Raw genomic sequence first — 27,602 nt, forward strand, 5'->3', positions numbered from 1 at the left:
GAGTCTTCCCAGCCGTTGACGGTGCCTACCTTGCTGTTGATGATGGGCATCCCGGACGAGCCCCCAAATTGTGAGAAACAGAGCTCACAATATAATAAATTTCAGTCCGAGTCAAATTCTGAAGTAGCGAATTTTATTGAAACGTTCTTGCAAGAAGGGGTGACTAGCAAGTAGCCACCCCAATCCAGAAATTACTCCACAATTTATACAGTTTAATTCTCGGTACTTCCCCGTTTACCTCATTGGCCTTCAAACCTATCAATATTTCTTATTGTGTTCTGCTCCTGCCCAGCTGCGCTCTGCCCCGCCCTTGTTTACTTCTCCCCCTACTCCAAGCCAGGCGACAACCCCCCCATAAGTGACTTGGCTCGCTTCAGTGCTAACATGAGGGAAATTTGCTGAGCTTGGAATACCTTGATGTTCTTTTTCAACTTATCTATTTGTCTGTAACATCTTCCATTGTTTGCAGGCACGTTCCATTCTTGAATGTACATTTTAGCTAACTCAGAAGAAACTATGTATCCCTTTACATAGTCTTCATTCTTGTATGCACATTTTAGCTAACTCAGCTCTTTGCTGAAACAATTATACACTGGTGTAGGTTAGTTCATTCACTTTGCATAAGCAATTATGGTTGCAGAAGTAACACTGCTTTCTTATATGCCACAAGCATTTCCATTATTCATTAATGCATTATACATTAATGCATTATACATAGTCTAGATATGGTGGTTAAATGTTACATCCACATATTTGACTGACCAAACACACACTGATCTTATTTTAGCCAGTGTGACTGAAGGCAAAGTTGTTACCTTTATGTCACTATGCCACAAATCTTGACCCTTGTAACTGTTTTGAAATTACATTCCGTCTGGTCTGAACTTTTGCGATAACTTCACAGATGCTGCCTGGCCACCTGGGTGTTTCTTGTCGTTTCTGATTTCATTGCAAATTTTCAGCACCAACATTTTTTGCTTTTCACAAAAAAAAATAAATTTGGGAGTTCAAATACAAGTCTTAAGTATTAAATGTTAATCGCACCACATTAGAAGAAGCCCAATGAGAGAGACGGTTGAGAAAAAAAACCATTAACAGCCCAGTCACAGTTTTGAACTAAGGAACGCGCGTGTGTTCCCCGGCGCGTATGCGTGCGCGTGCACAGTACCAGGAGTTGGTACTCGCGCATGTGCATCAATGGGACCACCCACCTGATCCAGACCGCGCATGCGTGGCAATGACAGGCCTCTGATGAAGAGCAGTTAGGAGATGTCATTTTACTTCTTTCTAATATAACGAGAGTTCTGGTGGGAAGTAAATGTCCTTTTTTTTACTCGCTCCCCTAGAGTCAGCGATGGAGGAGCGTCTATGGATGTAGGCTGAACCTTTTCCTGAGTTTTCCCAGTTGGCCTCATGGCAGCAGTTGGAGTTTTGAGCGCACTGCGCAGGTATGCGGTCCCTGGTGGTTGGTACAAATGGCAGGGTCTGTCTCTGACCGGAGGTCAGTGCAGGCAAGTGCACAGCACTGGCTGTCTGTATGCAAAGAAGAGCTTACTAAAGAAATTCCTCTCTAAATCAAAGTGAGTATTTGTACATAATCAATTTATATTTACTAGTAAGTAAGAGGTATCAAACATACCAAGTGGTCAGATTTGTAGGTTTAAATTTTTGAACGCGGTAGAGGGAAATTATATCGTTTGCTTAAAAGTTTCTGCTACCACCGAGATAAGATCTCAACGTCGTCCGTGTCAAGCGGATACTGCAATTGTCTGTTCTCCTTTTAAATAGAATTTATACTTGTGCATCAAAATTATATTACTATCTAATGAACTAACAACCAATACCTGAAGAAGGGCTTATGCCCGAAACGTCGATTCTCCTGTTCCCTGGATGCTGCCTGACCTGCTGCGCTTTTCCAGCAACACATTTTCAGCTCTAACAACCAATACAGACTGAGTAGTAAGTCTTTTGCGGTTTGGGGGGAAAAAACGAACAAAAAATAATCAGTGACTCTAATTTCAGAGTTTTGCATTCTTGCGATTAGTGAACAAAAACACGTGAGGATGAGTCGATAGTCAGTGCTTCAGACAAGGGGTGATAGTGGGATCTTCTTATTGACCCCAACTGGTATGGAATACGAACTCTCCGTTGCATTGCAAACCAGCCATACAACTGACTAAGCTCACCAGTGACAGTAACATTGAAAAAAGGAATGCTTTTTAAAAGAGCTTCTACCTTCTTTTAGGCCTGGAAAACTAATTATCTTTTGGCAGCTGGGGCAACCAACAATATTCTAAAAGGAAAAAGTTACATTATCATGTCTTCCAAAGGATCCTTTTTTAAAAAAGTTATAGCATTGATCAGTTTTTCCTTTGGCCATATACTAATTGTTTACCAGATTTTGTTGAAATTATCTGTCAAATGTTTTTTGACATTTGTTTACAAACAAACATGGCAAAATATAAGTTCTGCCCACCTGGACTGGCAAAAGGAACAAATGAAACAAAATGCTGCAAATACTCAGCAGGTGTATTTCTCTGGAGAAAGAAACAATTAAGATCTTGGCTGTAACTTTTCATTGAGTTCATTCTAATTAACATAAGTACAAATTAAATGATTTACTGTGTATATATTTTGTTCGCATTACCCTAATTTAAATTATCCATTACCTGTTATCTCATTTAAAATGGCTCAAACTGTCAAATTGCAATAATTTTAATTTATTATGCTAAGTGGTTTGTTCATGAAATAATGATAACATTAATCTTGAGGATTTCAGGAAATACTTTGAATCCACAAAGCTTTTCTTCTATGGTAAATTAAAACTTATCTTAATATTGCCATGATCCCAGAGGATTAGGTGACCAGTTTCCACATGGTAGATTGGTTAGTAAGGTTATATTATTTGGGATTTAGGGGTAGCTAGCCACTTGGATACAAAATTGGCTTGAAGGTCAGGACAGAATGGTGGTAGAGGTTTTATTTTCAGACTGGAGGCCTGTGACCAGTAGTGTGCCACAAAGATTAGTGCTGGGTCCATTGCTTTTTGAAACTTTGTATAAATGATTTGGATGTGAATATAGGGGGCATGGTTAGTAAGTTGGCAGATGACACCAAAATAATAGGTGGTGCAGCGGACAGTGAAGAAGGTAATCTGAGTACAGTGGGACTTTGGTCAGATGGGCCAACGGGCCAGTGAGTGGCAGATGGAGTTTAATGTAGATAAATGTGAGGTGTTGCATTTTGTTAAAGCAAACCAGAATAGGACTTAAACAGTTAATCTTAAGGTCTTCAGGAGTGTTGTCAAACAAAGAACTATAGGGGTGTAGGTACACGGTTCCTTGAATGTGGATTCGCAATTAGACAGGATGATGATTAGATTATTAGATCAGATTATTAGATCAGATTATTAGATCAGATTATTAGATCAGATTATTAGATTAGATTATTAGATTAGATTACATTACAGCGTGGAAACAGGCCCTTCAGCCCAACAAGTCCACACCGACCTGCCGAAGCGCAACCCACCCATGCCTCTACATTTACCCCTTAACTAACAATACGGGCAATTTAGCATAGCCAATTCACCTGACCTGCACATCTTTGGACTGTGGGAGGAAACCGGAGCACCTGGAGGAAACCCACGCAGACACGGGGAGAATGTGCAAACTCCACACAGTCAGTCGCCTGAGGCGGGAATTGAACCCGGGTCTCAGGCACTGTGAGGCAGCAGTGCTAGGCGCTGTGCCACCGTGCTGCCCATGATGTTTAAAGTACCTATTTGAGACGGCTCGGTGAATCTCTAACGGACTCGACCTGTAAGCCTCTCTTGGTTTGTCCTGGAGATCGTACTCTGTGGTGGTCTGAATATAAAATCCTTCCAGACAATTTAAATTATTACCTTCATTTACCAATGGCATCAATGTTACACTATCTTATAGATACGTATAAACTAGGCTTGAGCTAAGGTTTTAAAACCATTAGCAGAGTATCAGTGCCAGCTCTTACCCCTAAGAGATCTCTCAGGCTACTCCCCTCATTGCTGGGCACAAGCTATCTTTATAAAGAAATTGGTACTAAAATTACAAAAACACCAAGTCAATAAACAGCAATAAAATGGCAAAAGCTTGTAGAGGAAGTGAAACTAACTGCCAGGTCTAAGTACGCTGGACTAATTAAACTACATGCACATCAAAGTGGGAAACCCTGATCAAGCCAGGCCAAATGGCCAATTGTCTTTAGCTAGATAAGCTTCCCTTTTAATAGTACATTATAACAAGGGACTAGACTAAACTGTGTGGAAAAGGTCATGAGGTAACCTTGTCATGCCCAGTATCCTTGTCCTACAAAATAGCTTTTTTTCTTTTAAAATCATCTTATTTTCCCAAAATGCAAATGAAATTCATAACACTTACAAATCTCGAGCTCCAGGAACAACACACGAACATTCAATCCATGACAAGTGTCCACTCAAATCAAACCACAGAGTTAACCTTTCCACGTCCCTCCGTCGAACATCTTCCAACTTTCTTACTGTCAGTTTTTGCCTTTGTTTTTCTAGCTTGTAAGGGTAATGAGACATTCACATTCCAGAACAGTCAAAATTAGGAGCTGAGCTTGATAAATTCAAATCTGCTCAATGTGGTATACATGAAAATGTATCAGAATTGTTTTATTACGTGCATATTCCAGTCAACTTATTAAAATGCAAGTTATTTTCCTATTGACTGAGTCTTGTTAAGAGTCTTCACTATGTCGTGGAAATTAAATCGACTTGACTCAAAAGTTAGCAAGAGCAAAGCAAGGGTCTTTATTAAAAATCTTGCAAGATTGACCCATTACACCAAGCCAGATGCCTTACTGCAATGAGTACTGAACAATTACACACACGCCTGCCTTATAGTGTTCCTTATCTCACACTCGAGGGCAAAGACTAGGGAAACTCAAGTTGTTATCCTCTCATCCGCTGGTCCTAGACATAAGTTATTCAGCTTTCGCTGAGTTCGACTATCGCAAGGTCGAGTTGAGTGCTTACAGAATTCAAACAGAGGTAAGCTAACTGCAAACCTTCACCAAAGCATCATTTACAAAGCTCAGCACAGCATTGATTTAAACAAAAGCGTTCTCTTTAAATTTCACAGTAAATGGATAGTTTTCCATTACACACTATATAAACCAGAAATTCAGTTATCCAACATCTGGGTGGGAATGATGTACTGCCACCTATTCCACAAGTGAACAAATATTATAACCTTTTATTTACACCGATCCATCGACACCAAGCACATGTCCCCAATTTAATTTTTCTGAACAAATTACTCTTCCTTTCCCCCCGGCAACATCTCCCCACTGAGGTCAAATGCACCCTTGCACACCCTGCAGCGGCTGTGTAAGGCTGAGAATATGAGCATCTAAGAAATAGGACACAATGGCTGAAGGAGCTGCACAAAATGGCTTCTGCATTACTAAATCAGATTGCACTGAACCTGACAGAAACAAGAAACTGCAGACTGATGTAATTCCAATAAAATACAGCATGTGCCAAATGCTGGTATATAGGAACCGATTAGGAAGGTCTGGTCAGAAGAGGAGTGGACCAAAGGGTCTGTTTCCATGCTGTACAACTGTCTCATTCAAGAAAGAGCGAGGGGCCGAAGTTGAGAGTTAAACCTGAAAGGTACCTCTCCTTGGGCGACGGGTGAGCTTGAGAAGGTGGGACCTTCGTGTTGATCTCAACTGGTTTGAAAATAATTAGATTTTAGAGAATTATAGTACTGAAAATTTTAGTGGTGTTAAAATCAGTTCTAAACAGTTACAACCAAACTGCACTGAAATAACAGGACCTGGATCAAGTTTGCCACCGGCATCACATCTCTCAAATTGCAAAGTTTTCAGAATTTCTCATGGGAGTCACTCTGCATGTATGTGCACTTACTTAGTGGTAAGATTGCAGTTCACACTAGCATGTACCTGTTACACCCAGCCTCAGTGGTATAGTGATATGGTGATGGTCTAAGCTGTACTTAATTATTGATGTGCTCAATCTATCATTTTTCTTACCTTCAACCAGGAAGAAGTTTTGGTATGAAAGCCCGACATTGGGATCGCAATTGGTAAGGCAAGTTTTAGTAAATGAACCTGCATAATTTAACAAACTGGAGAAACTGCCTTACTGATTTCTTCATTTTTCTGACTAAGGTAGTTCTTGTCTTTTGGGTGATGGAAGAAATTTTTGAATAGAGAAAATCACATGAACTCTGCTAATGAAGAATTTCAATAGAATTCTTTTGAGCTTTAAGCAAGAAATAATTTTTTTTGCCATGACACAAATTTTGAATAAAATCCATCAACCATGAAGATCAACATCAAAAATGGGTAATCACCAGCAACTGTAAATAAACATTCAATCAATCAATCAATCAATCAATTTTTCTTTACCATTTTAATCCTTTAACAACCTAGGTTGCATCCCATACAGATCAGATCAGATTTTTTTTCCCCTCCTTTTGAGAATTTGCAACCAGTTTGGTCCATCTGGCTTAATCTATATCTATCATATCCTTTTACTGTGATGTTCACCAGCATCCTCTTAGAGTCATAGAGATGTACAGTGTGGAAACAGACCCTTCGGTCCAACCTGTCCATGCTGACCAGATATCCCAACCTAATCTAGTCCCTACTGCCAGCACCTGGCGCATATCCCTCCAAACCCTTCCTATTCATATACCCATCCAAATGCCTCTTAAATGTTGCAATTGTACCAGCCTCCACCACATCCTCTGGCAGCTCATTCCATACACGTACCACCCTCTGTGTGAAAAAGTTGCCCATTGGGTCTCTTTAATATCTTTTCCCTCTCACCCTAAACCTATGCCCTCTAGTTCTGGACTCCCCAATCCCAGGGAAAAGACTTTGTCTATTCATCCTATCCATGCCCCTCATAATTTTATAAACCTCTATAAAGTCACCCCTCAGTCTCCGACGCTCCAGGGAAAACAGCCCCAGACTGTTCAGCCTCTCTCTATAGCTCAAATCCTCCAACCCTGACAACATCCTTGTAAATCTTTTCTGAACCCTTTCAAGTTTCACAACATTCTTTCCGATAGGAAAGAGACCAGAATTGCACACAATATTCCAACAGTGGCCTAACCAATGTCCTGTACAGCCGCAACATGACCTCCCAACTCCTATACTCAATACTCTGACCAATAAAGGAAAGCATACCAAATGCCTTCTTCACTATCCTATCTACCTGCGACTCCACTTTCAAGGAGCTATGAACCTGCACTCCAAGGTCTCTTTGTTCAGCAACACTCCCTAGGACCTTACCATTAAGTGTATAAATCCTGCTAAGATTTGTTTTCCCAAAATGCAGCACCTCACATTTATCTGAATTAAACTCCATCTGCCACTTCTCAGCCCATTGGCCCATCTAGTCCAGATCCTGTTGTATCTGAGGTAACCCTCTCGCTGTCCACTACACCTCCAATTTTGGTGTCATCTGCAAACTTACTAACCGTACCTCTTATGCTCGCATCCAAATCATTTATGTAAATGACAAAAAGTAGAGGGCCCAGCACCGATCCTTGTGGCACTCCACTGGTCACAGGCCTCCAGTCTGAAAAACAACCCTCTACCACCACCCTCTGTCTTCTACCTTTGAGCCAGTTCTGGAATCAAACTGATACAACATCATCATTTAGTAGCTCAGCCATATCCTGCACAATCTTTTTGGTTCTTAATGGGTGGAAAAATTCCTTTTGACTAAATTTTCCTATTTGTAAGTTTCTAAAAGGGCTCTTGGGTTTCCTCTAATGGTACCAGTACATCTGTGCTCATGCACTCTTTGTCCTGTGTGTTTCTCTTTCAATTCCTTTCTATTATTTGTATTCGGATTGTTTAACTTTTAAATAAAGCGTCTAACATTCATTGCACACTGACCCATTTTTCTTTTGTTTTAATCTGTCTTTGTAATTTAGAAAGCTGTTTTCTCCTGTTTCTTTCCTCCTCCTCCTAGGAGTGTGACTAACTAACCTGTAACTAAAATCATTTTCTGTTGGCGCTTTCTCATTGTTCGTTCAGTGTTTTACCTGTGAAACACTATTCCAGTAAACTAGGATCCCTTCTCGCTTCAGTTGAGTATTTTCAAATTTGCCATTGACGAACTTCATGACAAACTTTTAATGACATTGTGATCATAGTTCGCCAACTCTTCTTTTTTCTCCATTTGAAACACAGAGCTAGATCCAGTACTTATTCCTTTCTAGTTGGGGTGGAAACATTATGAAGAAGGGAGTTCTCTTATAAACATTCCAGGAGTTTTACTCCCCTCTGTGCTTTAAGCTGTTAATTTCTCAGGCACTTGAAGAGCTCCATTATCATTAGTCTCAAATTCTTGCACCTTGCAATGATTTATCTTTAAACATTCTACAATTTGGTGCTCGAAGCATTCACACAGCATCATAACAGGTTCTCTATTATTCTTTAATTCTAAATAATCTGTTAGAACACTTATCTATGTCATCCCTTTCTAGTGTTGGAACAGAAAATTTGCCATCCATTTTAGACCATAAGACATAGGAGCGGAAGTAAGGCCATTCGGCCCATCGAGTCCACTCTGCCATTAAATCATGGCTGATGGGCATTTCAACTCCACTTACCCACATTCTCCCCGTAGCCCTTAATTCCTTGTGACATCAAGAATTTATCAATTTCTGCCTTGAAGACATTTAGCGTCCCAGCCTCCACTGCACTCTGTGGCAATGAATTCCACAGGCCCACCACTCTCTGGCTGAAGAAATGTCTACGCATTTCTGTTCTGAACTTACCCCCTCTAATTCTAAGGCTGTGTCCACGGGTCCTAGTCTCCTCGCCTAACGGAAACAATTTCCTAGCGCCCACCCTTTCCAAGCCATGTATTATCTTGTAAGTTTCTATTAGATCTCCCCTTAATCTTCTAAACTCCAATGAATACAATCCCAGGATCCTCAGCCGTTGCTCGTATGTTAGACCTACCATTCCAGGGATCATCCGTGTGAATCTCTGCTGGACACGCTCCAGTGCCAGTATGTCCTTCCTGAGGTGTGGGGACCAAAACTGGACACAGTACTCCAAATGGGGCCTAACCAGAGCTTTATAAAGTCTCAGTAGCACAACATTGCTTTTATATTCCAACCCCCTTGAGAAAATTGACAACATTGCATTCGCTTTCTTAATCACGGACTCAACCTGCATGTTTACCTTTAGAGAATCCTCAACTAGCACTCCCAGATCCCTCTGTACTTTGGCTTTTCGAATTTTCTCACCGTTTAGAAAGTAATCCATACTTCTATTCTTTTTCCCAAAGTGCAAGACCTCGCATTTGCTCACATTGAATTCCATCAACCATTTCCTGGACCACTCCTCCAAACTGTCTAGATCCTTCTGCAGCCTCCCCACTTCCTCAGTACTACCTGCCTGTCAACCTAACTTTGTATCGTCAGCAAACTTCGCTAGAATGCCCCCAGTCCCTTCATCCAGATCATTAATATATAATGTGAACAGCTGCGGCCCCAACACCGAACCCTGCGGGACACCGCTTGTCACCGGCTGCCATTCCGAAAAAGAACCTTTTTATCCCAACTCTCTGCCTCCTGTCAGACAGGCAATCCTCTATCCAAACCAGTAGCTCACCTCGAACACCATGGGCCCTCACCTTGCTCAGCAGCCTCCCATGTGGCACCTTATCAAAAGCCTTTTGGAAGTCTAGGTAGACCACATCCACTGGGTTTCCCCGGTCGAACCTACTTGTCACCTCTTCAAAGAACTCTTAACAGGTTTGTCAGGCACGACCTCCCTTTACTAAATCCATGTAGACTTGTTCTAATCCGACCCTGCTCTTTCAAGAATTTAGAAACCTCATTCTTAATGATGGATTCTAGAATTTTACCAACAACCGAGGTTAGGCTAATTGGCCTATAATTTTCCATCTTTTGCCTTGATCCTTTCTTGAACAATAGGGTTACAACAGTGATCTTCCAATCATCTGGGACTTTCCTGGACTCCAGTGACTTTTGAAAGATCTCAACCAACGCCTCTGCTATTTCCTCAGCCACCTCTCTCAGAACACTAGGATGTAACCCATCAGGGCCAGGAGTTTTATCAATTTTAAGACCTTTTAGCTTTTCTAGCACTTTCTCTTTTGTAATGGCAACCATACTCAACTCAGCCCCCTGACTCCCTTTAATTGTTGGGATATTACTCATGTCTTCCACTGTGAAGACTGACGCAGAGTACTTATTAAGTTCTCCTGCTATTTCCTTATCTCCCATCACTAGGCTTCCAGCATCAGTTTGAAGTGGCCCAATGTCTACTCTTGCCTGTCGTTTGTTTCTTATGTATTGAAAGAAACTTTTACTATCATTTCTAATATTACTGGCTAGCCTACCTTCATATTTGATCCTATCCTTCCTTATTTCTCTCTTTGTTATCCTCTGTTTGTTTTTGTAGCCTTCCCAATCTTCTGATTTCCCAGTGCTCCTGGCCACTTTATAGGCTCTCTCTTTTTCTTTGATAGATTTCCTGACTTCCTTTGTCAGCCACGGCTGTCTAAGCCCTCCCCGGATAATCTTTCTCTTCTTGGGGATGAACCTCTGTGCAATGTCCTCAATTTTACCCACAAACTCCCGCCATTTTTGCTCTACTGTCTTCCCTGGTAGGCTCTGCTTCCAGTCTATTTTCGTCAGTTCCTCTCTCATGCCGTCATAGTTACCTTTATTTAACTGTAACACCATTACATCCGATTTTGCCTTCTCTCTTTCAAACTGCAGACTGAACTCTACCATATTATGATCGCTGCTTCCTAAGTGTTCCCTTACTTTAAGATTTTTTATAAAGTCTGGTTCATTATATAGCACTAGGTCCAGAATAGCCTGCTCCCTTGTGGGCTCCATGACAAGCTGTTCCAAAAAGCCATCCTGTAAGCATTCCATGAATTCCCTTTCTTTGGATCCACTGGCAACATTATTTACCCAGTCCACCTGCATATTGAAGTCTCCCATGATCACTGTGACCTTGCCTTTCTGACATGCCTTCTCTATTTCCCGGTACATGTTGCGCCCCTGGTCCTGACCACTGTTAGGAGGTCTGTACATAACTCCCACTTTGGTTTTTTTGCCTTTGTGGTTCCTCAATTCCACCCACACAGACTCCACATCATCCGACTCTGTCATTCAGCACGATAGATTTAATTTTGTTCTTAACTAACAAGGCAACCCCGCCCCCTCTGCCCATCTCCCTGTCTTTTCAATAAGTTGAAAACCCTTGGATGTTTAACTGCCAGTCCTGACCCCCCTGTAACCACATCTCTGTGATTTTCTTCCCCTTCCCTGGATATGTTTTATTCAGGAGTATTAAGTATTTATCTCTCCCCTCATTTACACCAGGCTCACCTTCGTACCTTTGCCAAATTAGTTTAAAACTTCTCTCCTGCCCTGCCAGCACTAACCAACCTATGAGAAAGTCTTTTGGGTTTAGGTGGTGATGCTAAGACAGTCAAGAGATGCAAAATTGTATCTTGCACTACAAAATATTTTAACCTGCCTGCATTTGGAGTATTGTACCACATTATGGGTCCCAAGTGTTGTGCACATTATCACAGCCCTGGTGAAGGTACAAAGGAGTAATCAAAATATGTTCTTGGCTGTCCTTACTTATCAAAATATACTCCAGATTTTGTTCAAAAGAAAAAGCAATCTAGAGAGAACGTTTTTTATTTTCTCAGTTGTAGATTAAGTTCAGTAGAATAGTCTTTTTTTCTCTAATGGATAGAGATGTATGACAAGGAATGAAAATCTTTAGCCAGATTGTTAAATGCTAGCATTTCTTTTTTGGAGTCATGTTCTGGAACAGATGAGGTAGCATTTACCAAGTGGTTTACATGTGGTCCTTCTTGTTGAATATTGAGTTCATGAAACAAGGACAGAAAACTGTACTTATTGTGAGAGACTTGTACTGAGCTGTTTTTTTTAATGGATTGAGGCTAAGGAGAAATTTATTGTATGTTTTTTAAAATTATGAACTGTTCTTATGGTGAGTAGAAAAAGGCTTTTTTTTTAGTTTGGGAGTTAAATGGCGTTAGGTGGTCAATTTATACCTATTGAAAGTGAAGTAAAAGGATAGTATAAATTGGAATAACTTTAGAATACAACAGGGAGTAGTTGAGTCAGAGACCAGTATTATCCTTCCAAAAGAAAAGTAAACAAATATTTGAAGCAAAGGAAAATAAAGGAGAGCTAAAATGCAGCCATTGCAAAAAGAGGATCTGTAAGATCAGATGAGTTCTTTTATTCTGGCTTCCTTGTAGACCAGGGACTATGGGCCCAACAAGGAAACAATGGACCTCTCTTGTCATTGGATTTTCTTTTTGGAGTCAGGGACTATTCTTTTGGTACTTGAGAAGGAACTTCATTCATCATAACCCTATGTAATAGACAGGCATTCATGAAATGTTTAGTAAGTAAGTGGCATGTTAATGAGACCCAGTCATTAAAATAGTTCAAATTGAGATGATCTGGTTCCCTGATAAGCAAATTGTATTCTTTCCTGTGTTCCTGCTTGGGACTAAAAATACTTTTTACATACCTTTTGGAATCTTTATATGTTTGGCTAGAATTAATATGAGCTGAAAATGTGTTGCTGGAAAAGCGCAGCAGGTCAGGCAGCATACAAGGAACAGGAGAATCGACGTTTCGGGCATAAGCCCTTCTTCAGGATTCATTCCTGAAGAAGGGCTTATGCCCGAAACGTCAATTCTCCTGTTCCTTGGATGCTGTCTGACCTGCTGCACTTTTCCAGCAACACATTTTCAGCTCTGATCTCCATCTGCAGCCCTCACTTTCTCCTAGAATTAATGAATCCATTACAAGTAGAGTCAGGAGAATGTATGGGGACAGAGAAATGGTAGAGAAGCTAAATGATTATTTAGTGTTTGTTTTACTGAAGACGACACCAGATATCTCCCACAGCCAGGGAATGAGCAGTTGAAGGGAATTAACATTAATTTCTCCAGTCTTTTTTTTTAAATTAATGGGGCTGAAACTTGATAAATCCCCAGAATCTGATGATGGTCTTCCAAGACTGTTGAAGGTAATGGCCAAAGAGAGTCTTTGGTGATTATCTTCCAAAATTTTATACATTCTAGAATGATTCCTGCAGATTGGAAGGTAGTAAATGTCACCCCACTATTGAACAAAAGGAAAACATTCAAATCTATTATAAAAGATGGAATAAATAGACATTTAGATGAGCATGCTTTAATTGTCCACAGTCAGTATGGATTTGTGAATGGGAACTTTTTTTGGAGCTTGTTGACAATGTTACAAACAAAATTGACAATAGAGCTGATGGAGGTAGTATACTTAAATGTTCATTAAGCTTCTGATAAAGTCCTGACAAAGGATGATTAGAAAATGTTAATGAGAATGAATACACATAGGTTAATTGCATAATAGACAAAAATCATAGCATGAATAAATCGGTCATTTTCATATTGACAGGCTGTGACTAGTGGGGTACTTTTTAAGGATCAATATTTGTGGCATCAGCTATTCATTTAATATATCAATGATTTGGAGATGGGGAACAAAATTTAATATTTTGTCATTTGCAGGTGTTACAAAGCTGTGTGTGAATAGGTGTTGTGAGAAAGATCTAAAAGTAGCTTCAGGAGCTTTTGGACAGCTTTAGTGTATGGACAGGAACATGGCATAATGTGAGGGGTTATCCACTTGGAGATGGAATGTATTTCCTAATTGCTAAGAAGTTGGAAAGTGTAGATATACAAAGGGATCCTTTGTCGATAATTCACTGGAAGATGATATGCAGGTGCAACAAGCTAGTAAGAAGGCTAATCGAGTGTTAGCCATTATTGCAAGGGGATTTGAGAATAGGAGTCATGAATTTTTTTCTTCAAGTGCACAGGAGCTTGGTTAGAACACATCTGGAGTATTGTCTGCAGTTTTGGTCGTCTTATCTCAGGAAAAACATTGCATCCCCTCAATGGCAGTAAAGATCAACAGAGATGGAAGGACTGTCAGAAGAGAGAATGGATGAATCAGGACTGTAATTGCTGGAGTTTTGAAGAATGAAAGATGACCTCATTGAAACCTACAAATCCTTAAAAGGAATAGGTAGGGTAGATGGAGATAATTTGTTTCCCCTAGTCGGAGAGTCCAGAGCCAGAGGGAATAATTAATGCATAAGTTGGTGCCATCCCTAATTGAGAGATACAAAGTTGTTTTACTCTGAGGATTGTAAACCTTCAGAATTCTGTACCACAGAGGTGTGGAAACTGATTCTTAAGAGTTTAAGATTGCATGCCATTGGTAATTAGAAATCCAATGCCACGAGAATGATGTCAATATCAAGAAACGATATGTTTGATTAGCCATGATCCTACTGAATGGCAGGACAGGCTCAACAGGCTGAGTGAATTACCCTTGTCCCTGGAAAATCTCAAATGGTCTGGCAGCATCTGTAAGGAGAGAAAAGAGCTGACGTTTCGAATCTAACTGACCCCTTTGTCAAAGCTAAAAAAAGGGAGAAATAGGGAAGTATTTATACGAGGCTGAGAAGGTGAGTCATGGCTCCAGAAGCAAAGGTAGCAATAAGGAGGTGAGAATGACAGTGCATAGAGACATTATAGGGAGATTAGGAGCTGTGAATGACCAAGGCTGAAGCCAGTGCTATATGACAAAATATATGGCGGATGGGGGGGTCTCTCCTTCTCCTTCTCTCAGCCTAGTATAAATACCTCCCTATTTCTCCCCTTTTTTTAGCTTTGACAAAGGGTCAGTTAGACTCAAAATGTCAGGTCTTTTCTCTCCTTACAGATGCTCCCAAACCTGCTGAGATTTTCCAGCATTTTCTCTTTTGTTTCCGATTCCAGCATCCACAGTAATTTTGCTTTTACTCTTGTCCCTGTTCATTTCTAGGAACTTTGCTTATGCCAGCCCCTTGATACTTTAACTTGTAACTTTATGTTCATTACCATTGAAACTGTTAGATTAATAGAAGTCTCAATGTGATTTTTGTCTTTTTAGTAGGGCTCTCTTGTGGCATAGTAGTAGTGTCCCTACTCCTGGGCCAGGAGGCCCAGGTTCAAGTTTGACCTGCTTCAGCGGGTGTCTAAGAACATCTCTGACTAGGTTGAGAGAAATTGGTTAAATAAAAACAGATTGCTGACTAAGCAGTTGGATAATTTATTGTATTATGTAGTTATTTTACTAACCCAGAAATGTTATACTATTTGAATAAGCTATATTTAATATGAATTTGAATATGGAGGGAGGGGGAGTAAGTGCTGTGGGCTTTTTTAACATGCAAATTGACCATTTCATCTTGAGCAACAAAGCAGCATTGGAGAGTTTATTTTTATGTGCTGAATGAGCCCACAACTTCATGATAGAGGTGAAAGTGTTACTGACTGGTCCAGGCAGAAACAGGAGAATTCGTAGTCATAGAAATCTACAGCATGGAGACAGGCCCTTTGGTCCAACTGGTCCATGTTGACCAAAATGTCCGTCCATGCTAACCCTATTCTCCTGTGCTTGGCCCATATCATTATAATCATTTCCTATCCATGTATTTGTCCAAATGCCTTTAAATGTTGATAATGTACCCATCTCAACCACTTGCGCTGGCAATATATATATATGTATGTACCATCCTCTGTTTAAAAAGTTGCCCCTCAGGCTCCCTTTTTATTCTTTCCCTTCTAACCTTAAACTGATGCCCTCTCGTCCTCTGTTTCCCCAACCCTGGGAAAAAGTTGGAGTGCATTTACCCTATCCATGACTCTCATGATCTTGTACAGCTCTGTAAGGTCACTCTCCCCCGATCTAAAGAAACAAAGTCCCATCTTGTCCAACCTCTCCGTATAACTCAGATTGAGTCCAGGCAGTCCTCTTGTAAATTTCTTCTGCACTCTTTCCAGTTTAATAACATCCTATAACAATGCAACCAAACTGAACGCACTAGCCCAAATGTGGCCTCACCAATGTCCTGTACAACAGCAACATAACTTCCCAACTTATACTCAGTGCTATGACGAATGAAGGCCAGTGTGCCAAAAGTCACCTTCACTGCCCTGTCTACCTGTGACTCCACCTTCAGAGAACTATGCACCTCAACTCCAAGATCCCTCCGTTCCACTACAAATCTTAAGGCCCTACCATTCACCATAAAACTCCTAGATTGATTTGATTTACCAAAATACAAGACCCCTCACTTATCAAAATTAAACTTTGTTTGACATTTTCTCTGTCCACTTCCCCAGCTGATCAAGGTCCTGCCACTCTTTCTGATATTGTGTGGTGCTGGAAAAACACAGCAGGTCAGTCAGCATCCAAGGAGCAGGAGAATAGTGTTTCAGGCATAAGCATTTTCCTGCTCCTCAGATGCTACCTGACCGCTGTGTTTTTCTTGCATCTCACTCTCGATTTTGAGCATTTGCAGTCCTCACTACCTCCTCCTCTTTCTGATAATCTTCTTCACGATACTGCCTATTTTCTGGTGTAATCAGCAAACTTACTAATCATGCCTTGGGTATTCGCATCCAAATCATTGATATAGATAACTAATGGAACCAGCACTGACCCCTGAGACACTCCACTAGTCACAGGTCTCCAGTCCGACAAGCATCCTTCCACTATTACCCTCTGCTTCATACTGTCAAGCCAATTTTATGTCCAATTTTAGCGAGTTTGAAAAGATTTGTAGCTCCGGTTGAGGTTTTGGATGAAAGTTTGCTCACTGAGCTGGAAGGTTCATTTGTCAGCTCTCGATGGATTCCATGCGATCTAACTTTCCAGAGCAGCCCACCATGTGGAATCTAATCAAAGGCCTTGCTGAAATCCACGCGAAATCCATATCTACTGCTTTGCCCTTGTCAATCTTCCTCGTCACTTCATCAAAGAACTCTAACAAATTTATGAGGCATGATCTCCCACTCATTAAGCCTTGCTGACTACTTCTAATCAAACCAATGAAATGCATGTATATCTTATCCCTCAGAATCATCTTAAGTAACTTAACCACCGCAGATGTTATTGGTCTATAGTTGCAAGGCTTTTCTTTGCAGCCTTTGAATAATGGCACAACATCCACTACCCTGTAGTCTTCTGGGACCTCACCTGTGGCTAATGATGATGCAAAAATATTAGCCAAGGCCCCACAATTTCTTCTGTAGTGTCATGCAGAGTTCTTAGATATATCTGGTCAGGACCAGGAGATTTATCTATTTTCATACATTCCTAAAACATCCAACACCTCAACTGTGATATGGACTATTCCCAAGAAATCACCACTAACCTCCCCAAGTTTCAAAGACTTAAGGTCTTTCTCCATGGTAAACACAAGAGAAATTTTCATTGAGAACCTCACCCATCTCCTGAGGTTCTACACATGTACATGTTGGTGCTTGAGGGGCCCTATTCTCTCCCTAGTTATTCTTTTTCCTTTAATATACTTAAAGTACCTCCTTTGGATTACCCTAATCACCTCAAGCAAAGCTATCTTGTACCCCCTTTTTCTCCCTCCTGATTTCCTCCCTCAGTAAACTCCTATATTCTGTATGTATCTCCAGGGAATCCCTTGATCCCAGCTGCCTGTACCTCAGCCACACCTTTTTTTTTTCTGGTCAAATACTCAATATCTCTTGTCATTCCAGGGTTCCCTATTCCTGCCAAGCTTACCTTTTTTACTCTAGCTATCCCACTTTTAAAGGCCTCCCAATTGCTAGAGGTCCCTTTGCCTGCAAACAAACTACTGCAAGCTCCTAATTCCATCAAAATTTGCCTTGCTCTAACTTAGAACTTGAACCTGTGGACTAGTTTTGTTCCTTTCCATAACGAGTTTAAAATTGATAGACCTATGGTCACTGGTCCCAGCATGCTTCCCCACTGTCATGTCCGCCACCTGTCCTGTCCTATTTTCCAAGAGTAGGTCTATTTTTGCCCCTTCTCAAGTAGGACCCTCTATATATGGATTGAGAAAACTTTCCTAAATGCACTTAACAAATTCCACCCCCTCTAAGCCCTTAACATTCTGGCAGCCTCAATCTGTTAGGAAAATTAAAATCTCCTATTATGACAGCCTTATTGCTCCTGCAAGTCTCCCCAGTGTCCCTGCATATTTGTTTCTCTAATTCCCGTTGACTATTTGGGACCTATAATATAACCCTAAAAATGTCACCATCCCCTTCTTATTTCTTAGCTCTACCCACAAATCCTCTCTGGATGGTTAAGATGAAATCACTATCTTTAGATTTGGCTCAGTTTGAATTTTCAAGGATATTACTTGCTTGAAATGTGGGACTTTTATTTATCATGTAATTCAAAATTATTCTGTTTCACTTACTGTTTGTGTACAGCTTTTTAAGCCCTCCAGTTTGGAGAATGCGCTGAAACCTCAGCGCAAGTTGCAGAAAGAGCACAGTATCCGAATGAGAGCGCTCAACAATATGCTTTACAAAGCAATCACTGAGTTGTTGGACAGTAATGAAGTCAGCTCAGAGTTATATGATTATAAAGTTGAGATATCTAAAGTAAGTACAATTTTTTTTGTTCTGAAGATATTATTCTATCCAAAGGTTAAGCACAACATAAGGAAATGACACCACTTGCTCTGAATTCTTTCAATTTACTGATAACTGAGGAAGATCATCAATGTGCAATATCCAAGCATACATTGATGTTGAATTGCATTATATTTAACAAGAGGTGTCGTACAAGCTATGATATGTGGTAATGTTTTTGGGCAAGCAGATCATTTATACATCTAGTTATCCTTCTGAAACTCCTATTTTTCTTTTGTAGAAATAAAAACTTTTTCCTGTAATGGAATTTTTTTCTTTAAACATACCGTACTTTTTAATTCCAATGTACCAATATCACCTTACTATATCAAAAAATCTACATTTGCTCTTAATCTTTTCATATCTATTGTTTTAAATTGCTTTTTTTTCCAGGCTTAAGATTGTAGGAAGAACTTTCTTAAATTTAGACTCTTCTTCCTTGTAAAAGTCTTTGCTGTACAATATGTCACATCCTTCTCCCTGTGGAAAGTCAAATCTCGGTGATTTTTGTAATTCTATAATTTCCCTATTTTCAGATTCCACCTTTTTATAGAAAGATGCTTTGAGACTATATGTTTTGAATGGTGTCTTTGTGAAAATTATACAGATTTGATTTGTATACCTGCCTCCAGGCTTTCTCAGCATCTTGAAGTCTCAGTCATGCCTCAAACATACCTAAATGTAGTTTTGTTCTCATATGTCAAAACAGGTGTCTTTGTATGTCTTCTCTGTTATGCAACTGTAATATAGTCTAACTAGAAATATATTCTTGCAGTTTGATTAGATTGTGATAAATTCTATGGTAGATGTTGAATGAATGAGCTTGAACATAAGCAAGCTGTTACAGTTCAGAAATCAGAGGGAATTTTTCCTGTTTGCTATTTGGACTGTGGTTTTAAATGTATTTTTGTCAAGAATGTAAATAATTTTTCTAGAAATAGTTCACAGTAAATCTTTCAGTTATCTTTTTGTAATAATGTAAGAAAAAAGTGTCAAGGTAAATTTATTATCAAAAAGACTACAGAAAATTTTAAAGTGTCAAAACAAAAGGATGAAATGTCAACTCGAGGGTAGAATTTTTACACTAAGCAAGTTAATCACTCTTGGCTTTTTGAAAGCTAGTTTTGCTTTATATTTGAAGTCTAAAATAAATTGTATGGTATAAATAGCAATGGGTGATCTGGTTGTAATAATATTTTAAGGTATTTTAAATTGCTGAGTCGTGGTGATCTGCTAATCAAGATTTAGTTCACCGGGATACAAACTTCAGAGATTCATGATTATTGGAATGTGCTGATTGCGTTATAGGTAATGCTGACTGTGGACTTTTCGGCATGTCGAGCTTACTGGGTGGCAAGCGGTTCAGTGGAAAAAGATGATAGTGTTCAGCAACTCTTACAAAAATGTTCTGCACGTGTAAGGTAAATGTTGTCATTGCCACCTTTCTATTAAGTTACACTATTTTTGAAGTACATGTTAACAAAACAATATTTGTTTTATCCATAATTTACAAAGTAAGTCATAGTGGAAATGCACTGGGAGCATTTATTGACGTAAAGTGGGCAAAGTCCAATTAAAAGAATTTTAAAATATTTTCTAGGCACCTTATCATTTCCCGGCAAGTCATGGGTAACGTTCCTCCAGTGGTCTTTGTTAAAGACCAACAGCAATCGGCAATAGCTGAGGTGGGTAAAAATCACTGAAATGAATTTCTATGATGAAATGCAAATAAAAGCCTGAATGTTAGAAGATGAGCCTCCTTATTTTCCTCTACCTCTATAATCTGTCCTAAACAAATTGTATCTATAGTTTAACAAGAACCTAATAGATTTGTCATAAATGATTTGACAAGATTGTTTATAAAAAAAAAAGATGTTTAATTCATATGCAGGTTTTTAAAGTACACATTTAAATCTATTTTACTTGGTATTACAGGTTGAAAGATTGTTAGAAATTGCTGATTATGGCTCTGAGAAAGAGACTGTGGACATTGAGCAAGTTTGGAACCCAGAGCATTTTAGGTAATTATCATTTATAACATTATAAAGAAAGGTATTTCAACCCTGGAAATTTGCTTTATGATCTTTATAACAAATATGAAGGAAAAATCAAGGTGTTCGTGGTGAATGATGTGTAAACCTAATCGCACCAATGGATTTTAGTAAGGTTCAGAAGTCTAATAAACACCAGCATGTGACAAATTGTTTTTGGCACAATATTTGCAACAATTAAACTAATTTGCCAGGTCGACTTAACCAGTGTTGCGCTATACCACAATATTAATAGGTGAGTGCTGGCAGTGCAGCATTTCACGCCTTGTGAAAGGGAATACCCCTTATAAACTTGTCTTCAACAGTGATCAAAGCAGATCTACCAGTGGGTCTTATTTTCCTTTGTGCCCTGAGCATGTGGTAAAGGTGCGTATATTGCTTATCACTATCCCAAATGCTTTATAAGTGAGTGGCTTGCTGGTGCCATTTCAAAGGGCATTTAAGAGTCAATTGCATTTTTTTTTGCAAATAGATAATATATTTAAATTGACTATAAGTTAAACTGTGTTTTGTGGACGGAAGTCGTGTAAGCAAGATCAGTTGGATTGTTAATAAATGGGCTTCATGGTCATGTTTTTTCTGGTGCTAGCCTGCATGTGACCAGATTTATTGAATTTCACTTTAAGTAACATGAATTTGCAATTTCAGTTACTGGTCCAATCCATTTTTTTTTTAAATTGAAGTATCACAGACTAGCTATGACTCTAATAACATTCTCCTAGTTGCAATATAACTATATTTACTTAAATCTTGGTGTGATTGTGAGGGAGTACAATCCATTTTAAATGCACGTTGCAAAAAATAAATTTGTAACAATTGTTTTTGTGACAATTTGTAATATAAAACATATGTAATTTGTGACTTGACATATGGGAGAACATCCATATGTCAATCCATAACATGCAATAACATCCATTTCAAGAGTTTTCCTTATGTTATATTTGAGTCTGTTGTAGAAGATTGATAGAATTGATTACTACTAGTTGGGTTATCTGCCAAAGGCAGGTTGGACCCACAGCACTGTATTAGCCACATTGAAGGGTGAGCAGGCAGGTCCTGAATCAATATCAACAGGAACAGGTATCAAATCTGTTGTTTTGGCACCACTCTGATCTATGCTGGCTTCTAGGAAATTGCCCAAAACTGAGTGGTAACATACACTTCTTGACGAATGTTCTACCCTGGAGTAATGGATGGTGATGGTTGACTCTCCAATTTCTCTCCATCAGCCTGACTAGGAATCTCCCAATCTACAGTCTGCCAGTGGAATATTATTGAGAGGACACATGACCTGTTTGGTTGAGTTATGAACAAATGCACCTTCCTTAGTCGTCAAGTCCTGGAGTGAACCTTGAACCAGAGCTTCTGGCTCACAGAAGGGACACTACTACTCTGCCACCCTGCTAGGTTGATTCCTTTGGTCAGTCTCTTTTCATTGTTGTATGATGCAGGTTTGGGTGGTAGAAGATAAACTAGTTTGATCTTGGCTTTTTTTTCCTCCATCAAACAGTTTCGCTATAGAGGTCTATCTGACTTTTAAAAACCTGTATTTTCTCTCAGTCTGAAATGTTTTTCTCCCCAATCCAGACATGGTCCTCCAGACTCCAGTGGGAAACCTGTTTCTCAAGAATCTACTTCAGCCTCATCTGATCTGCCTCTGTCATCTCTTGAAGTGGATCATTTTGGTATTGACCATGACTTGCTGAACAGAAAAATATTGGAATACAAAAAGAACATCAGTGAACGGTCATCAGAAACAAATAATTTTATATTATCGGCACAGCATCAGGAGCAACTGGATCACCTTAAAAAATTGAAGCGAATAAAAAAGAAAAAATCCAGGTCTAAAATTGATGACACACCTGAGACTTACATTTTAGAAAAGTACAATATGGACTCTGACACTTTCTCAGATGAGGAAGAGCAGCTGAAAGAAATAGATGAAGAAATGAAGGAACTTGAAACAGAGGAAGATAATCCAAAAAGTGCATTGAAATTTCTTAAAGATATGTAATTATTGAAATGTGTGTTTTGAGGTATGGGTGTTCTTCCTCTGCTATTCACTTTATATGTTTTTAAAAAAAAGTTATGTAACTTGAGATTCCTCTTTATGAAAAGTTGAGTGCTGTGATTTTTTTCATGTGGGAATCATTTTCTGGTTCAATCTGATTGTTTATTAATTACCCCAAAAAACTATCAAAACAATGAGTAATACAATTTGATCAGTGACATGTATTGAGGTTAGACCTACATTTGATCCAATAAGTATATGAATGTAGGAGTATAAAAACTCTCTAACTGGTCCCAAACCATGAAAGGTATTATGCCATTCAGTTTGTTTTAACTTTGTAATATTCCTCTGTCACCAGAAAGAGTCCATGAGTTCAGCCATTAGTGGGGAGGTATTGAGGTCTGTTGAGCAAAACCCAAGATTTTGTTATCACTCAATTTACCCATAGAACCACTTAGAATTTCTTTGCCATGGATATTCTTTCATGTATTTTTCTTATTGGTAAAAATGGTAGTTGAAAGAACCATTTTTATTTAAAGCTAGAAATGGTTCAAATTTGAATTCCATTATAAGATGAATAATGTTTCCACTTCTATAACATTAGACCATCTGCATTGACTTTCTGACTTCCATTTGTCTTTACACAAAAATGCCTCCGCTATTACCATGTTGCATTTCATAAAGCTATGTTTAACTGTACCTTTTAACTGAAAGTAAAACAGATCGTTCTGAAAGAGAATGATGTGAAGATGCCACTTTTGGACTGGGGTGTACAAAGTTAAAAATCACAACACCAGGTTATAGTGTAACAGGTTTATTTGGAAGCGCTAGCTTTCAGTGCTGCTCTTTCATTAGGTAGCTAGTGGGGCAGGATCATAGGGACACAGAATTTATAGTAAAAAATCAGTGTTATACAACTGATGCGACCTATTGAACAAACTTAGATTGCTGTTAAGTCTTTAATCACATAGAATGGGATGCAGGTTTCAAGTGTTTAATATGTAAATTCCAGAACTACTTTTCAAGTTACAATTTTATTCAAAAAGCTCACAATCGGTAGGCGGTCAGTCCAAGTGACATTTTATTATTTCCTACTTTGAAAATAGAACCCATATCTAACCTCACACCCTTTTAATGCATTGTCTGAGCTGAGATGTCACCTTTTTTTAAAAATAAAACCTTAAGTTATCTTGAATGTGACTTGAAAGAAGATCTGTGATATATATATTAATGAATCGAAACCTGCAACCCATTCTAGGTAATTAAAGACTTAACAGAAATCTAGGTTTGTTCAATACATTGCATCAATTGTATGACACTTTTCATCTTTTACTATAAATTGTCCTACGATCCTGCCCCACTAGCTGCTTGACAAAGGAGCAGCAATCTGAAAGCTTTTACTTCCAAATAAATCTGTTGGACTATAACCTCGTGTTGTGATTTTTAACTCTGAAAGGGAAGGTAATGAAATCCTTTTTTTATTTACAAAATAAACCTTTTATCTTGGAGAAATGTCCCTGTGACTAAAGGTTGCCATGGTGATGAAAGTCTAGGAAAAGCAACTCCAACAGAAGTCTTTTGCAGTGTTGAGTTGGAGTTTGTGTCAAGCTCAGAACAAGAGAAATGCTGAAGCTAAGAAGGAGGGGGCATTAGAACTCCCAGTGATAGATTTTCTCTTCTGTAGGAAATTGAGAAGTGAAGTAAAACTGAGGAAAACAGTTTTATTATGGCTGACAAAATCACGTAAGGGATGGGGTATGATAAACATTGGAATTCTGTTCTGTCTGGACTTTGTGAATGGAAGTATAGAGGGATTCATCATGGTGATTCTCAGGTGGAGTGGAATGATTGTTGAACTGTTGAAAATTTCATCAGATGTGGGTGTTGTTAAATCTCTGATCAAGAGTTAGGAGCTACTTTTTGAAGCTGCCCTTTTTAATAATTTACATATGCTACTTGTGTGATATTGAGTAAAATAGTTTCATCTGGTTGCTGGTTAAGTGAAACATACCGTTTTCTTCAGTGTGAGTAGCCTGTTAATGTTAGAACTATGGTTTTGATTTATTGCAGTAAATGGCATGAAGTGAACTCTTCACGGATCTTGTTCACAGCTTTTTGAGATGATGGGGTTATTAACAAACATGTCAAGAAAAGGAACAGGATTTAATTTTTTTTGTCAGAATTGCTGTAATAAACTTAAAGGAGAATGGCCTATGTAATCTAATTCTCTCTACTGCTTATTTTGCTTACCTTTCAATATTATTTGTTAATGAACTACTGACTTTTTGTAAATTAATTTTATGAACTTAGCGAGAACAACTACCTGTATCTGCCAAAGAATCCCATACTTAACTATGATTCAGACATGTCATTTTCTTAATTTGTATTATTGTTAACATCAATTTGTATGCTATCATCATTTTTTTAAACTAGCAGGAACAAATCATATAATGCTATAATCTTTGAAGCCTTAACCTGATATTCCTCCTCCACACCCTCCTTAACTATCTCAGTTGTGATGAATCTGTAAATTTCCTTTATAGGCTTTCTATGCCAATTCATATAATGTAACTGTTGTCATATACATCTTGCTGTTTGTCATTTATTTCTATGGTTATAAACTATTTCTAAAGCCAAACTTTTTTATTGTTTACTTATAATTATTTTGGGTGGTTATTATGGAGGCAGTTCAATTTTAACCCTGTAGCAAATTGACCAAAACCATTGAAGGTAAAGTATAAAAATAATAAACAGCATTTCTATTTAGTCATAATCGGCAGCCTGTGTTCATTAGGTACCCATCTTTTTCATCTTGCTCCTTAAGCAAAAACAGTATTTATAGTCATTGTCATAAAGATGTACAGCATGGAAACAGACCTCTCTGTCCAACCCATCCAGGCCGACCAGATATCTCAACCCAATCTAGTCCCACCTGCCAGCACCCAGCCCATATCCCTCCAAATGCCTCTTAAATCTTGCAATTGTACCAGCCTCCACCACTTCCTCTGGCAGCTCATTCCATACACGTACCACTCTCTGTGAAAAGGTTGCCCCCTAGGTCTCTTTTATATCTTTCCTCTCTCACCCTAAACCTATGCCCTCTAGTTCTGGTCTCCCTGACCTCAAGGAAAAGACTTTGTCTATTTACCCTATCCATGCCCCTCCATAATTTTGTAAACCTCTATAAGATCACCCCTTAGCCTCCGATGCTCCAAGGAAAATAGCCCCAGCCTGTTCAGCCTCTCCCGATGTCACACAAATGCCAGGACGTGACCACCTCTAACAAGATAATCTTAACTATCTTCCCTTGACATTCGCGGCATTACCTTAGTTGGAAATTAAGCAATCGGTATTCTGGCTTTTACCACTAACCAGAACCCGGACTGAAGCAGCCATTTAAACACTGTCTCTCCAAGACCAAGAATTGTGTTGAGTAACCTTCTGCCTAACTCAAAAACTGCCCACATCTTCATGTGCTGAAGGTTCATGATATATCATTATAATTTGGAAAACTATATTCTGCAATGGATAGAATCAGTTTTAGCTTTTAAGTTTGATTTGTATTTCTGCATTATTTGTTACAAAGGCTATTTGTTTTTTGAGTTCTGAATGGTTCTGACATTTCGTCTACTTGCATCTAAATTAAGCTTGAAAAATAAATCCTTGATGTGATTTCATGCTATGCTTTTGCAATAAGTACTAGAAGAATAATTGGGCTGTTTTACAGCAAGGTGTTTTATACCACTCAGACAGTCAGAAACAATTTCGTTTTGTGAGAGAACCAGTGAAAGGAGTTCAGTAAATGTGCAAGTTTTTTTCAGACAAAACGCTTAACTAGCAGCAGCACGTTTTAACAGTCCCCAAGAGAAGAAAAAAAATCCTGATAAACCCCAGGGGAAAAAAACAATGGAAGAGGAGTTTAAGGAACTTGTATAAATGAGCTTTGTTAGAAGTTTAAGGGTCTCGTGAAGAAACATTAATTTAGAGTTGTGCACACTGGAGTTGAGTATGAGAACCATGCATGATCCATGATGTACCACTTCAGTGGAAATTTCCTGGAAAACTGACTTCTTAAGAAAAAATACCCTGCAGCTAGAACCCTCAAAAAGAATCCCCATAAAGTTTGAAAATTTGTAGGGTTGCAATTTCAATTAAGTTTAATTGTTACCCAGGAAAAGTTTGAAGAGTAGGCTTTTAATCCAACTCCCTGGGTAAAACTATTGAACAGATCTTCCCATTTTACCATGGACTACCCTCATACACATCCAGATTTATGATGAGGCCTGATGCTCCCTCATACCCTCTGCTGATTCGTTGTATTTGTCAGACCTGATGTCCCTCCCCTCTGACCAGAAGCCCAACGGAACTGACACACCTCCAACTTGGGCCCCTACAGCCACACTGACGTTCAACCCAACTCCCTCCGCACCGTGGGAAAAACACCCTACCCCCATCAACATTCCCACTGCCATCTGCTTTATCACCTCTTCGTCAGACCAGCATATAGAATTCTTTCACTCACTGCCTTGACGTCGTACCCTCTTGTCTTCATACTGAATTTACTACTCTGCACCCCTTAACATGGTGGCTCAGTGGCTAGCACTGTTGCCTCACAGCACCAGGGTCCCAGGTTCGATTCCAGCCTCGGGCAACTATCTGTGTGGAGTTTGCACATTCTCCCCATGTCTGCGTGGGATTCCTCCGGGTGCTCCAGTTTCCTCCCACAGTCCAAAGATGTGCCCATAGTGTTAGGTGCATTAGTCAGAGCGGAAATGGGCTTGGGTGGGTTACTTTTCGGAGGGTCAGTGTGGACTGGTTGGGCCGAAGGGCCTGTTTGCACACCGTAGGGAATCTAATCTAACTGCCACCTTAACCCCATACTTGCCTTACATTCTTACTGTTTCAAAGTAGCTAGCCTTGCTGTTGG

At 39.3% G+C, this 27,602-nt stretch overlaps 1 protein-coding gene across 1 annotated transcript; it reads left to right on the plus strand.

The window, feature by feature from the left end:
* The first annotated feature begins 1,241 nt into the window (after positions 1–1,241).
* On the plus strand, positions 1,242–25,313 carry rbfa (ribosome binding factor A). The gene is made up of 7 exons (XM_043719109.2): positions 1,242–1,580; positions 6,071–6,113; positions 18,410–18,583; positions 19,922–20,034; positions 20,214–20,298; positions 20,549–20,634; positions 22,252–25,313. Exons 1-7 carry the CDS (start codon positions 1,414–1,416, stop codon positions 22,676–22,678), a joined length of 1,095 nt encoding a protein of 364 aa, XP_043575044.1. The 5' UTR covers positions 1,242–1,413; the 3' UTR covers positions 22,679–25,313.
* The last annotated feature ends 2,289 nt before the right edge of the window (positions 25,314–27,602 follow it).

Source organism: Chiloscyllium plagiosum, unplaced genomic scaffold (assembly GCF_037043375.1).
Source record: "Chiloscyllium plagiosum isolate Xiang-an unplaced genomic scaffold, Cpla_swu_hap1 HiC_scaffold_34, whole genome shotgun sequence".
Lineage (NCBI taxonomy): Eukaryota > Metazoa > Chordata > Chondrichthyes > Orectolobiformes > Hemiscylliidae > Chiloscyllium > Chiloscyllium plagiosum.